This window comes from Mandrillus leucophaeus, unplaced genomic scaffold (genome assembly GCF_000951045.1).
Source record: "Mandrillus leucophaeus isolate KB7577 unplaced genomic scaffold, Mleu.le_1.0 Scaffold359, whole genome shotgun sequence".
Classification (NCBI taxonomy): Eukaryota; Metazoa; Chordata; class Mammalia; order Primates; family Cercopithecidae; genus Mandrillus; species Mandrillus leucophaeus.
Window position 1 is genome coordinate 1,327,001 of NW_012103798.1, and position 14,360 is coordinate 1,341,360.

The 14,360-nt window shown below is 36.6% G+C and overlaps 1 protein-coding gene across 4 annotated transcripts in view; it reads right to left on the bottom strand.

Annotated features, from left to right (window-relative positions):
* The window catches only part of KIAA0586 (KIAA0586 ortholog), a 149,926-nt gene that overhangs the window by 62,615 nt on the left and 72,951 nt on the right, over positions 1 to 14,360 (bottom strand). For all 4 annotated transcript variants that reach the window (XM_011989578.1, XM_011989577.1, XM_011989576.1 and 1 more), the window contains 6 exons: positions 13,270 to 13,429; positions 12,311 to 12,533; positions 11,531 to 11,784; positions 10,198 to 10,274; positions 8,223 to 8,357; positions 1,804 to 1,981 (listed from right to left, as the gene is read on the bottom strand). In XM_011989578.1, the coding sequence (XP_011844968.1) occupies positions 1,804 to 1,981; positions 8,223 to 8,357; positions 10,198 to 10,274; positions 11,531 to 11,784; positions 12,311 to 12,533; positions 13,270 to 13,429 (1,027 nt within the window). The remainder of the gene's footprint in view (positions 1 to 1,803; positions 1,982 to 8,222; positions 8,358 to 10,197; positions 10,275 to 11,530; positions 11,785 to 12,310; positions 12,534 to 13,269; positions 13,430 to 14,360) is intronic.

Genomic DNA, 14,360 nt, shown 5'->3' on the forward strand with positions numbered 1-14,360 from the left:
TTTTTTTTTTTTTTTGAGACAAAGACTCGCACTTGTTGCCCAGGCTGGAGTGCAGTGGTGCAATTTCAGCTCACGGCAACCTCTGCCCTCTGCACCTCCCGAGTTCAAGCAATTCTCCTGCCTCAGCTTCCCAAGTAGCTGAGATTACAGGCACCTGCCACTATGCCTGGCTAATTTTTGCATTTTCAGTAGAGATGAGGTTTCACCATGTTGGCCAGGCTGGTCTTAAACTCCTGACCTCAAGTGATCCACCCACCCTGGCCTCCCAAAGTGCTGGATTACAGGCGTGAGCCACCGCGCCCGGCCTGTCTAGTGTTTCTAAGCACAAAAAGGCTCTTCTGCTGTGTCTTATGGAGAAAATATATGTGTTAGATAGGCCTCCTTCAGGCACAAGTTACACTGCTGGATAGTTCAATGGCTGTGAGTTCAATATTAATGAATCCAAAATATATATTAAATAAGATTTCTTTAAACAGAAACATAAATAAAACCAGGTTATATATTGATCAGTTGATAAAAATGTTACGACCAGAGGCTCACAGAAACCTAATCCTGTATTTATCCTAGGAGCAACGGTTCAATATTTGTTAATATGTTTGTGGTGACCACAGAATATAACGGTCCATAAATGAGAGTCAACTATATATGGTAGCGATTGGTATTCTCTACTCTATCCTTATTTCCAACGTGTCACAACAGAAAGTTTATTTAAATTCTAAAATAGTCCTGAATGCACTAAGTGCTACTGAAATCCATATAGTATAAGGAATAAATGTCTACAGTATTATCTAATTTAACCTTGTCCTAAAGATCTGTTATGTCAGTTTTCATGAATTCGTTATATTTTTCTAGTACATATTAAAATAAATGCATCAGCTGGGCACGGTGGCTCACGCCTGTAATCCCAGCACTTTGGGAGGCTGAGGCGGGCAGAATACCTGAGGTCAGGAGTTTGAGACCAGCCCGGCCAACGTAGTGAAACCCTGTCTCTATGAAAATACAAAAATTAGCTGGGCATGGTGGCACATGCCTGTAATCCCAGCTACTCAGGAGGCTGAGGCAGCAGAATAGCTTGAACCCGGGAGGCAGGGGTTGCAGTGAGCCGAGATCATGCCATTGCATTCCAGCCTGGGCGACAGAGCAAGACTCCATCTCCAAAAAAAAAAATAATAAAATAAAATAAAATAAAATAAAATAGGCCAGATGCGATGGCTCACACCTGTAATCCCAGCATGTTGGGAGGCCGAGACAGGCAGAACACGAGGTCAGGAGATAGAGACCATCCTGGCTAACACGGTGAAACCCCGTCTGTACTAAAAATACAAAAAATTAGCCAGGTGTGGTGGTGGGTGCCTGTAGTCCCAGCTACTCGGGAGGTTGAGGCAGGAGAATGGCGTGAACTCGGGAAGTGGAGCTTGCAGTGAGCCGAGATTGCGCCACTGCACTCCAGCCTGGGTGACAGAGTGAGACTCTGTCTCTAAATAAATAAATACGTAAACAAATAAGCAAATAAAATGAAATAAAAGTATCACAGTTAAAAAGTTTTAAGTGTATGTATGTGTATTACCAAAATTAATTCACATACCACCCAATGGTTCAAGTACCAACATTGATACATGAATCACATTTGGGGAAACACTGCTATATATACTATAAAAAAAGTTATCACCAAACTTTTCAATTATTAAAATACCTTTTAATAAAGAAATTTTGCAAGCCCCCATCTGAAAATAGGTATACTTTTCTCAACTCAGATTAGGGATGCTACTATGACACATCAAGAAAAAATATTTTGGTGTATACCTGAAACTGCGTCAAAGTGCCAAGATAATGGTTTAGGATCACACTGTTGATCCAAAGACTGTGCATTAGTGACAGGTGGCTGCGTATAGAGAGAATGTCCCATTAAGATGTTCTCTGCTGCCGCTGTTAGCCGGGGTCTTTGTCCTTCACTAAGTTCACCCACACTGTTTTCCAAGTCCTTTAAAAAGTAGAAACAATTGTTAAGACCATTATATTAAAATCAAGTCAACACAGGAAATGTTTGCCAAATATCATGAACAATACCCTTTGACTCCTTGGAAGGTATTTTACAAACTGCCTTCTATGCCACATATACGTTACATGCAAGAAAAGTTCAAGAAGTTAGTCTAATAAGCCTAGTGATAGGCTTTGTTTTCAATATAATAATTTCATATATTTTATGAAATTAACCACTATCTATTTTTCAATTCCACTATCTATTCTTCAAGCGCCAATTAAATAGCAATAAAACACAAAAGAAAAATTATATTACAATTTAAAATACTCAGTGGGGCCAGCACGGTGGCTCATGCCTATAATCCTAACACTTTGGGAGGCCGAAGCGGGTGGATCACTTGAGCTCAGGAGTTCAAGACCAGCCTAGGCAACACGGCAAAACTCCATTTTGACAAAAAAATACAAAAATTAGCTGGGCATCATAGCACACACCTGTAGTCCCAGCTACTTGGGGGGCTGAGGCAGGAGGTTAGCTTGAACCCAGGAGGCAGAAGCTGCAGTGAGTGAGATTGCACCACTGTACTCCAGCCTCGGTGACAGAGTGAGACCGTGTCAAAAAAGACAAAAGATCAAAACCACTAAATGCTGGTATGCATTACACATTGTTCATACAGCTTAAAGTGGGAATAACAGAAAATTTCTCTCATTCTTCATGAATAAAAATTGCCTTAAGTTTGTTAGTGGAAACTTTATAATTAAACAACTGATGAGAATAATATACTTTAAACAGCATAAAGGTCACCCCATATATCAATAATAAGATTTTTATTAAAGTATAGAGGCCTAGCTCACACCATCCAGCACTTTGGGAGGCCGAGGTGGGCAGATCACAAGGTCAGGAGTTTGAGACCAGCCTGGCCAATATGGTGAAAACCTGCCTCTACTAAAAAAAAAAAAAAAAAAAATTAGCCAAGCGTGGTGGCGGGTACCTATAGTCCCAGCTACCCGGGAGGCTGAGGTAGGAAAATCGCTTGAACCCAGGAGGCAGAGGCTGCAGTGAGCCAGGATCAAGCCACCGCACTCCAGCCTGGGCGACAGAGTGACGCTTTGTCTCAAAAAAAAAAAAAAAAAAGTATAGAGATTACAGAAGACTACTTTACTCATATTTAATAATGTTCTTTTTCCTTGGAAAAATAAAAAATACAAAAAGCACAGAAATTGTTGGCCGGGCATGGTGGGTCACGCCTGTAATCTCAGCACTTTGGGAGGCCGCGGCGAGCAGATCACCTGAGGTCAGAAGTTCCAGACAAGCCTGACCAATATGGCAAAAACCCGTCTCTACTAAAAATACAAAATTAGCAGGCGTGGTAGTGCATGCCTGTAATCCCAGCTACTCGAGAGGCTGCAACAGGAGAATCGCTTGAACCCAGGAGGCAGAGGTAGCAGTAAGCCGAGATCCCGCCATTGCACTCCAGCCTGGGCAACAAGAGTGAAACTCTGTCTCAAAAACAAAACAAAACAAAACAAAATTGTTTTAAATGAAATCTATGAAATAAACGAACAACTGAAAAAATATAAGACTCCTATTTTCTTTCTGTATTAAAAAATTATAAATCCTAATCACTAGTACATTTTATGACTTGAGATACTCTAATTAATGAATTTACTAATTAAGAACTGAAGAAAAATTCCAATATCTGAAAGCTCCCATGTTTCTCATTTAAAAGGGGTTTAATTTCAACCAACAAGTGTTTTTTTTTACTAGAATATATGAAGAAATCACTGCTGAAACATCTTTGATGATTCCATTGACTATAAAATAAAATCTAAACTTCTTAGCTCAACATTCAAGATTCTCTTCAATTTGTCTTCATTCTCCTATGTACATCTCTATCTCTCCATATTCTCTTAGCCTGACTCTTCTTTAGGAATACTGATTGCCTCAACATCCTTTAAATTAAAAAATACTGCTTCATAATTAATATGAAATCCCTTGGAGACTCTTGGGCAGTGTTTAGAATGACGGCAATTATGTTTTCTCCAGAAATTGAGAAATATTTCACAATGCCTATATTACTCTGCCAAGCTACAGTAACTTCTCTGTTGCAAATCTGTTTTCTAGGATACTTTTAATTGCTGAACTATTTAACACCTTAAGAATACTCTATGACCCTACTGAAGACTTATCTTGCCTATTTACAAAATGCCCTCATACTCACAAGTATCTCTGAGTTTTGGATTATACTCAGTGCTTAAACTCATGTCAATTTAAGTCAGGCTGCCTATAATACAGAGTAATATACCTAGCCCATCTACATATATGTACAAATTACAGTTTGCCATCAGCCAGCTCTCACTGACCTAATGCCCCTCTGAGCAAGAAGTTTCAGGCACAAAGAAAAGCCACTATTTTCTTAGCAAAACAATATTTTAACTTATAATGTATCACTGTTACTAGTTCTTATTACAAACAAATGTAATAGTCTTTTAGACAGGAAAATATGCAAAATGTCACTGCTAATCTGACTGGCAAAAATTTAAGATTAAAAGCATTATGTGTGACATGGGAAAGGGATCTCATACGTTAGGGCAATTTTTCAGTGTCTACTTAAATTATGAATGCTTATATCTTTGAGCCAGCAATGCCACGCCTTAGTATCTAAATCTAGAAAAATAATTTCTCATGAGTTAAAAAAAAGGATTTTATACCTAGTATAGTTTGATTAGGGAATAACTGGAACCAATCTAAAAATCCTTCAATAGGAGAGTAATTAAACTATGGTATACTACATGGTAGGTAAAAAGAATATAGATCTTCAGGATTTATGTTAAATTTTAAAAAGCCTTGCAACTGGCTTTTTAAAATTTAAAATTGCACAACAAAATATACGCACACCTCAAAATTACATACTAAGCCAGAAATGGTGGCTCACACCTATAATCCCAGGACTTTGGAAAGCTGAGGTAGGAGGATCACTTGAGGTCAGAAGTTGGAGATCAGCCTAGGCAACAGAGTGAGACCCCATCTCTACAAAAAATAAAAAATTAGCTAGGCATGGTGCGTGCCTATAGTCCCAGCTATTCTGGGGGCTGAGGTGGGAGGATTGCTTGAGTCCAAGAGTTCGAGGCTGCAGTGAGCTGACTGAGCCACTGCACTCCAGCATGAACAACAGACTGAAACTCTGTCTCAAAAAAATTCATACATATATATACACACACACATATACATATACACGAATATATTTTTATGCATATACAAATGGTTAATGCTTAGAAAAAGATCTGGAGAAAATAGAATTCTAACTTCTGCATTGCTGGTCTAGCCAGGACAGCACAATAACATAGGCTGACAGCTCTCAAAATCAACACTGGAGTAACTACAGAGATTCTGAGAACTAAAGTAAAAGCTGTGAAAACCTGCTGGAAAGACAGACAGTTAACTTAAACTGGTGTGTGTGGAAAGAAAGGGGCTGCATCCTAGGGAAGAGGCTGTGTGGAGGAGCTTCGTGACAGGAATGACTGGAGAAAAGTGCTTGTTTCTTCCTCCATTAATTTGAGATCACTGCTTGCCCCTCAACCATAAAAGTCTTCTTGTCAACAACCCCAGCTGCAAATGCTGGCGCCTCAGAGTAATATCAGGGAACATGAAGGCCTAGCTATGGTGACAACTATAGATGAAATCTGTCCAGAAGCCCATCCGTGGGCATTCATTCCTTCACCTTCTTCCCCTCCAAACCCCAGGACTAGCGGATTATAAACCCTCTCAAAGCAACTTCTTCCTAAGGGCTTAAAGACACAATAATCACCAGAAGAGCTATATAGTGGAGTAACAGCAAACAGCAGGGACAGTGACCAAGGGTGGTTCTGTGCTGCCTGAGGCTCTCCTCCCTAGGGCTCTCTCCTCCCCTCTTCTTCAACTCTCTGAAACAGACCATGGACTGGTTTTATCCTTACCCAAATTCTCAGACAGAATAGTTGATCCCATCAGTGAAATATGAACTCACAGGTCAAAAGAACCAGATACCTGAGAAGTCAATAAGTTTAAAAAAGAAAAAAAAACAGACAACAAAGTGAATGATATTAATCAGACAGACAGACATACAGTAGGCGATAAGAAAATACATTAAAATGCAAAGCAAAAAAAAAAGAAAACAAGAATGTCAAGTACGAAAAATACAATAAATGGGATAAACAGTATGGTAGAGAACAAATTAATAGTTAGCAGATCAGATTGGGGAGCTCTCCCAGAATGGAGAAGAAAAGAAAGAGATAGAAAATTTAAGGTATAAAAATAGAAACAGAAGTGTCAATATCTAGAAATAAGAGTTTGGGAGGCGGGGGAGGGGTGGAAATGAAAGGGAGAAAGAAATAATGAAGATAAATCTCCCAGCATCTAAAAGATAAAAAGGTCTGATAAAATTGAACAAATAAAACAGATATTAGTGATTTCCAAAAAGAAAACTGGGATTAGTCAGTGGAATTTATAAATTATGCAGACACTTCTGCTATTTGCCACCTCTTTTTGTACAATTTGCTTGTCTCATTCTCTCTCCCTCCTTCCCTCTCCCTCATTCTCTCTCCTTTCCCCGCGTACATGCACTTTCTCTCTCTGTACATGCACTTTCTCTCTCCCCCGTCCCTTCTTTCTCTCTCTCAACTTACTGGTTTCGATACTAAGCACCTTAGTTTCTGCAGCTATGAGAGTACGTTTTTGAATTTAGCAACACAGACATCACAACTAATATTTTTCCGGTGAAATCAATTTTTGGTCTGTTGCTAACTAAAGTTACAGAAAATTTAATTATTTTAAATTTAGAAGGAATATGTTAAGGAATATGTTAAGCTTTCATTTTTTCCCATTACTAAATTCTATATCTTCTCTTATCTTTCCTAATCATTTAAAGTTTTAAGAATAAAAATAGGAAATAAAACCAACCATCTCCTTGGGCCCTATATAGTCTTTAGATCTCCAGCTCATCTAAAGCCAGTTGACATTTGTTCATGCAAAGACAACCAGATATGATAGAAACAGCAATATAGATCAAGAATCCTAGTCCCAGCTCCATCATTAACCAGTCTGAATGACAATGTTGTATATTTCTACCTGGAATTTCCTTAAGCACCTTAAATTTGATGTGTATATCAAACTCATTACTTTCCCCACAAAATCTGGCACTCTTCTCTCTGCACTTCTAAGCCAACAACTCTACAATCACCTACCCAGGCTCCCAAGGTAGGAACTTCAAGATTATCCTTAAAAAAAAAGCTTCTTTACCTCTCTCAACTGGTGACCAATTACTGTCAATCCTATGCCCTTAAATTTAAATCTCTCTCCTCACTATTTCTGCTGTAACTGTCTTTGTTCATATTATCATTCTCTCTTGCTGGGTCTACTACAGTGGTGTTCTGACAGATCCCCCATGTCTCCCTCATTTGTTTATGGCTTCATACTCCTTCCTAAGGCAACTCCCTTGCCCAAAAACCTTCATGGGCTCCACAGTGCCCAAGCCTTAACATGGCCTAAATAAAATGTTCTTTATGATCATCTGGTTCAATCTACTTCTCCACACATATCTGATTCTTTATCTAAAGTTCTAGCCACACAGAAATTTTCAATACTTTCCAAATATGCTTTAATATTTCTTGGCTCTCATCCCTTAACAAATGATATTTCTGCTTCTGAAATGCCCTTCCCCCCTTCATTGCTGCCTGCAAAGTCCTACTCCATCTTTAAAGACTGACATCAATGTAATATTGTGTATGAAGTGTCATCTAACTTCAAGCAGAGTCTTTTCTCCTGTGTGTTCATATAGTACTTGTAAATACAGCTATTTGATCAGTTATTGCACTGTTGAATAATTACTTGTGTAAGCCCTTATCTTCCTTCATGACTGTAAGCTGCTTAAAGGTAGGGGTCATGTCTTATTTATCTTTGCATCTTTTCCCAGGTTGTGTCTGGCATATAACGGATACTCAATAAATAATTGCATAATGAATGAATAATCCTCACAAAGCTTTAGCTTTTTTAGCTGTAGAATAAGGTGTAGAATAAGGAACAGATGGTCTAAATTCCTTTCAGTTATAAAACTCTACAGTTCTATGACTCCAAGTTAAAGTTGCTATAACACTGACCCTTGAAAAAACAAAATACTAGCATGCTTTAACTAGGAGTAAGAATATTTTAATTTTTTTCCTGTATTTATATCTAACCAAAAAAAAAAGTCATTAAAGTTAAAAAGTACCTCTGAATGACAGACTGCTTGCTGTGAAACTGCTGACTCCTGGTTTTGTTTAGCAAGAACAGAAAGAATTGCATCTGCATGAAATTTTTTATGGGGCATCCTAATCACTTGCCCTTCACTAGGAGGATCATCCTCCTAAAAGAAACATAAAGACAATTAACAAAAATAAATTATTTCAAACAATTGCATTTTTCTCAATTTAAGATTAATAAAAACTTAGCAGTCATGAAATGACGGTATTAGCATTTTTGGAAAGGAGATGAACTCTTTATTTTCATCCAGTTCTCATTTCCATTTGTCTATAATAAAAGCCCTCTACCTTTGCCTCAAATATAAACCACAGTATAATTCGGTAACACGTAAACTAGAGATTATAAAAACATAAAAATCAAACCGTCTGTCCCATGCAGTTGAGTTACTATGAATCTTAAATGTTTTTTATGATATCACTGTTTTTGGGTCACAGCCTCCTCTTCATATTTCTGCAGTAAAGTAATGCCACAGTGTGGCAATGGGGGCAAAGCGTTGTAATGCTGCAACCTGGACCACAAGCAAAAATGAAAAACTGCAGAAGTATGGTATGGCAGCGATAGACCTCAATGTCCCTTTGCCTTTGGGCTGACATCCGGCTTACTTGGCGAGGGCGTTGGTATTGAAGACCCTCACTGGAGCACCCTGTATAGGCTTCTTCGTGCCTCAAAATAGGCTCGTCTCAACAATGAGGAACAGTGTGGGCCTCAGAGTCCAACAAAGGAGATTATCTTGTAAATACAGGTATTAACATGATTTTAAATTATAAGTACCTATTCCCTAGCTATGTATAGATAAATGCCAACTGGTACATGACTTCAAGTTATTTGGGGTTTTTCCAGATTGTACTTTTGTATTTGACTTTATTATGAATTTGTAGCATATGTGATTTAGGCATAGTAAAAATATCAAAATTAGAATTTAGTTTCAAATGTAGAAAAACAGAAACAAGTTATAATTTAGTCTTGTTTCAATTTAGCTATTTACTTTAAATAAATTTAAACATGTTTTGCCACTTGAAAAAGTTCAAAGAAGAGAAAAATGCTATCACGGTACACTAAATAGGCCAAATGTTAGTAATGCTTCTCTGAAAATAAAGATATCTCATTTATGCCTTCTTCCCATATTATTTCATAAAAGTGATTGCTGTGCTCTCTTCACAATTAACTCAAGCAATTACTTGCAATAAATAATTACTGTTTAAAAATTGTTTCATTAAAATCTTATCAAAAAACTTATTAATGAAGTATTTTCATAGGCCTATGTGAAATAACTTAAAAAAATAGCAACAAAGCTTTAAAAAGATGTAAATAAATATAGATGACAGTTGAGTACAATTATCTTTCCTTGCTTAGGTTGTTTAAATGTATATAAAGTAAAGATTTCTATTCCTTAATGGTTTTTTCGAAAGAAAATTCTTACTATCATTTCTATATATTTATATATAATGTGATATTTTTAAATACCAACTTTTGCTTCTACAGATATAGATAAAAACTAGAAAGGGTTAGCATCCCAGACCTCATTTTTCTTTTTAAGCTATTAAATTTAAACATTTATTAGCACAAAGAATTATAATCATGGTTAGGGAAAAATAACAAATGTATTATAAGAGAGTTGGTTGAAATAGGTAAGATCCTGCTTAAATATTGTAAAGACAACATACAGAGGTAACAATTTGTAATCAGCTAGATTTCATTACCTAATTACATTAAATGTATTTTTTTTTCCTAGAGCCACAAGGGTGAATAATAACTTTTTTTCATTCTCACAATTATAAGATTATATAATGAAATGTGTAAGAAGCCCTAAATTATTTCACGGTTATTTTACTAAATTTTGTATCTATAACTCAAAAAATTGAGAAAAAACCTGATCAATGGCAACCAATTCATAAAGATATTCTTCTTATCAGAATTCCGTGTTGGAGTCAATTGTTACTTACCATTTCAACAGCATCATGCAGAGTGCTGGATAAGCTATCATTAAGGTTTGTCAGGTATAGTCCTACATCTTCTAAAACTAGAAATTAAAATATAAAAATTTAGAAAAAAAAAAAGAAACACAAATTTAGTAAATAATCTGACCATAAAGCCATAGCATATTAGATTCAAAATTATACTGCAATGGAAATATTGGCAAAGTTTATAAACAAGTAATTCACAAACTACTCAATCTTACCAGTTTTTTAAAAGTACAATTTATAACAAAGATGAGAATTTTGTTTAACCTACCAGTTTGTTAGAAATTAAAAACTATAAATATGAATTGTAGTTATGAAATTGAGAAACGGGTATTCTCATATACTGTTGATATAATTAAAACAGATTAAGAGCTAAAAATCCTTTCTAGAACTGAAAAGAAAAAAAAAATCCTTTCTAGAGAGCATGTTGTTGATACATCTTTAAAAGTAGACTAAGCAATTTCACTTTAAGGCATGTATTCTAAGGAAGAGACTAGATAAGTGTACCAAAAATATATATACATGAAAGGATGGTAATTAGAGAGTTGTGTATAGACTGAAAGCATTGAAAACAATCTAAATGCCCTCTATTAAGGGAGTAAATAGACTAAACAGCCATAAAAGAAAAATAAGAAAACTATGGAGTCATATTAAAAGATATCCACAATACATTATTAGGAAAAAAAAATTCAGGTTTCAGGCTGTGTGTGGTGGTTCAGGCCTGTAATTCCAGCCCTTTGGGAGGCCAAGGCGGGTGGATCACTTGAGCTCAGATGTCTGAGATCAACCTGGGCAAAATGGTGAAACCTCATCTCTACAAAAAAATATAAAAGTTAGCCGGGCATGGTGGCACATGCCTGTAGTCCCAGTTACTCAGAAGGCTGAGGTGGGAGTATTGCTTGCACCCGGGAAGTTGAGGCTGCAGTGAACCATGATCACGCCACTGCACTCTAGCTTGGATGACAGAGTAAGAACCTATCTCAAAAAAAAAAAAAAAATTCAGGTTTCAAAACAATATGCATAATAAGATCCTATTTTTAAAGGTAAACATACATCCATAGACAAAAAAGACTGGAAAGGTCTACCCAAAACCATTAATAGTGATATTATTTCTGGAGGGTGGGATTATGAGGAAGATTTTACTTTCTGAAGTTAAGACCCAGAAAAGTTAACTAAATTGCATTGAGCCCCCCATTCTTTCTACTGTACCATGTTAACTCTTGAAAGTTAAGTAAAAATACTTTAAACAGGAAAGTATTACTTAGGGGATTACCATAATCTAACAAGTGAAATGAATTAATACAAATTAACTTACTCTTGGGGGCCAATTTTTGACCACAGCTAAATAAAATCTCTCCTTCAGAGATGGGTTTATCTAAAGTTTCAGTTTCAGTGACAGTAACACTCAATGTGCTCTCCAGTGTTGATGAATCAGAACCTGGCATCTGTGAGGGGGAAGGGGCCTTGGTGTCAGCAGGAAATGGCATAAAGGAAACTGGCTCTGGAGGTGGAGGCTGAGCAGGGAAATCCATACTCTCTGGTTCTTCATCCTTAGCCACAGACATTACACTAAGAAAATAAACACATATTTTGAGCTTGTTAGGTCACTGAACGCCTGTATTCATTTTGATATTAAAAATAGACTTGAAGACTATGTCTCCTTTAGTGAAATATTTTCTTAAATCTGCACTACTATAATTAACAAGATTTTAAAAAATTGTTTTCATGCTTTAATCATAGGCCATCTTGAAAGCTCTTCCAGACATCAAATAAATCTACACAGAGATATATAAAAATATAAAAGTTAACTGATGATAGTAAATAATGACCCACAATAGTGAGAAATTGTTTTCTATTTTATTAACAATGTAATAGATACCTTTATTTCTATCTGTTTCAAACCTTTTAAGAAAAAAGGTGAAGGTATAATTTGATAATTTTTCAAAACTCAAAATTTATGAAAGTTCTTTCTTTCAAAGTATAAGGTAGTCTGTGGTTTATAAAGCTTTGTATAATATTTCTATGTTTTCAATGGATTACATAAGTCAAATGTAAGTTGAAATGTACAGTTACTAGTGAGTATGTTCTCATTTACATAGCTCTTGGATGAAGTTCTTCTTGAGGTGAGTTAGGGTTCTCTTCTTCCAGTGGCAGGTCTCCATCACCCCATGGCTTGGGAAGCTCTGGGCTTGATACCTTCAATTTATCAACGGAAATATCTGACAAAGTTGGGGTAAAAACTGCCACCGCTGGAGGAGGTGTAGTAGTAGGGGTAACCGTTGGAGTTTTAACAAGCATGATGGCAGGCATATCATCTCCTAAAGATTTTTAAAAAAAAAAAAGAAAAAGATAGTAGTCAGTAAAGAACTCCATAGGATGGCACAATACATTGCTTCAGATATCCTTTACCATTTTAGCACACAAACAATGGCAATTATAATTAATAATAATAATGACAATGGTGGTAGCCATTAATGTGAAAATTCCTACATTTAATAAAGCATTAAAAAATACCTTGAGAAGATATCATTTTTAATACTTAAAGTAGTCTAAGCATCTATTCAATTGTATACTTTTTTTTTTTTTTTGAGACAGAGCCTCACTCTATCACCCAGGGTGGAGTGCAATGGTGCGATATCGGCTCACTGCAACCTCTGCCTCCCGGGATCAAGCAATTCTCCTGCCTCAGCCTCCTGAGTAGCTGGGATTACAGGCATATGCCACCACGCCTGGCTTATTTTTGTATTTTTAGTAGACAGGGGTTTCACCATGTTGGTCAGGCTGGTCTCAAACTCCTGACCTTGTGATCCACCTGCCTCAGCCTCCCAAACTGCTGGGATTACAGGTGTGAGCCACCATGCCTGGCCTCAATTACGGACTTAAAGAAGTTGCAATCAATTCCTAAATTTCCTTGCGAGAAAAAATGATTTAGTAAAACCTAGTAAGCAACAAGTACATATACAATAATCTCAAAAAGCATCTTATAAGACAATCATGAAACTGTATTTAATAGTTGCTAATATTAAAACTGAGTTATAGAAATAAAGTTTTTACCTTTTTCAGCATATATTTCTTTCACAGGAAAAGCCATATCATGATCTGAATCACAGGGAGAAGAATCTGGAGTCTTTACCAAAACACACTCCTTAGTAGGTGATGAAGGTGAGCAAGGAGGCGTAGGCTGTGGAGTAGCCAGTGGGGTACACACTCTTGCCTAAAATAAATTAATACAAGAAGACAAACTGTGTTTATAATCACCCAAATAATAGTAATTTGAAATAATAACATGAACTCATTCATAGGCTACATATAATTTAAATTGATGGTGGGGTTAAGTACCCTACCTCTTGAACCTCTACCTGTTAGTCTACAACTGGCCTGCAGAAAGTCGCAGGCAATTGAAATAACTCTGCCTCTGAAGTGGTCTCCACAGAATTCTAAGGCACCCTCTTTTAAAATAGAGAAGAGGTAATTTACATTCCTACCAACAGTGTATAAACATTCCCTTTTCTCTGCAGCCTCACTAGCATCTGTTGGTTTGTATTTTGTTGTTATTAGTTTGTTTTTAAAATTTTTAATTTTTAATTTTTGTGGGTACATAGCAAGTGTATATATTTATGGCGATCTGGTTTTTTTTCTGACTTTTTAATAATAGCCATTCTGACTGAAATGGTATCTCACTGTGGTTTTAATTTGCATTTTTCTGATGATTAGTGATGATGAGCATTTTTTCATATGTTTGTTGACGGCTTGTATGTTTTCTTTTGAGACCATACTGGGTATATACCCCAAGGATCATTATACCAAAAAGACACATGCACTCATAAGTTCATTGCCACACTATTCACAACAGCAAAGATGTGGAGTCAACCTAGGAGCCCATCAATGGGGGACTGAATAAAGAAAATGTGGTATACATACATCATGGAATACCACACAGCCATAAAAAAGAACAAAATCACGTTATTTGCAGCAACATGGATGGAGCTGGAGGCCATAATTCTGAACAAACTGAGGAAGAAAAAAAACAAATACCACATGTTTTCACTTATAAGTGAGAGCTAAACATTCAGCACACATAGACATAAACATGAGAACAGTAGACACTGTGGACTATGATGGCAGGGGGCAGGAGGGAAGAAGCG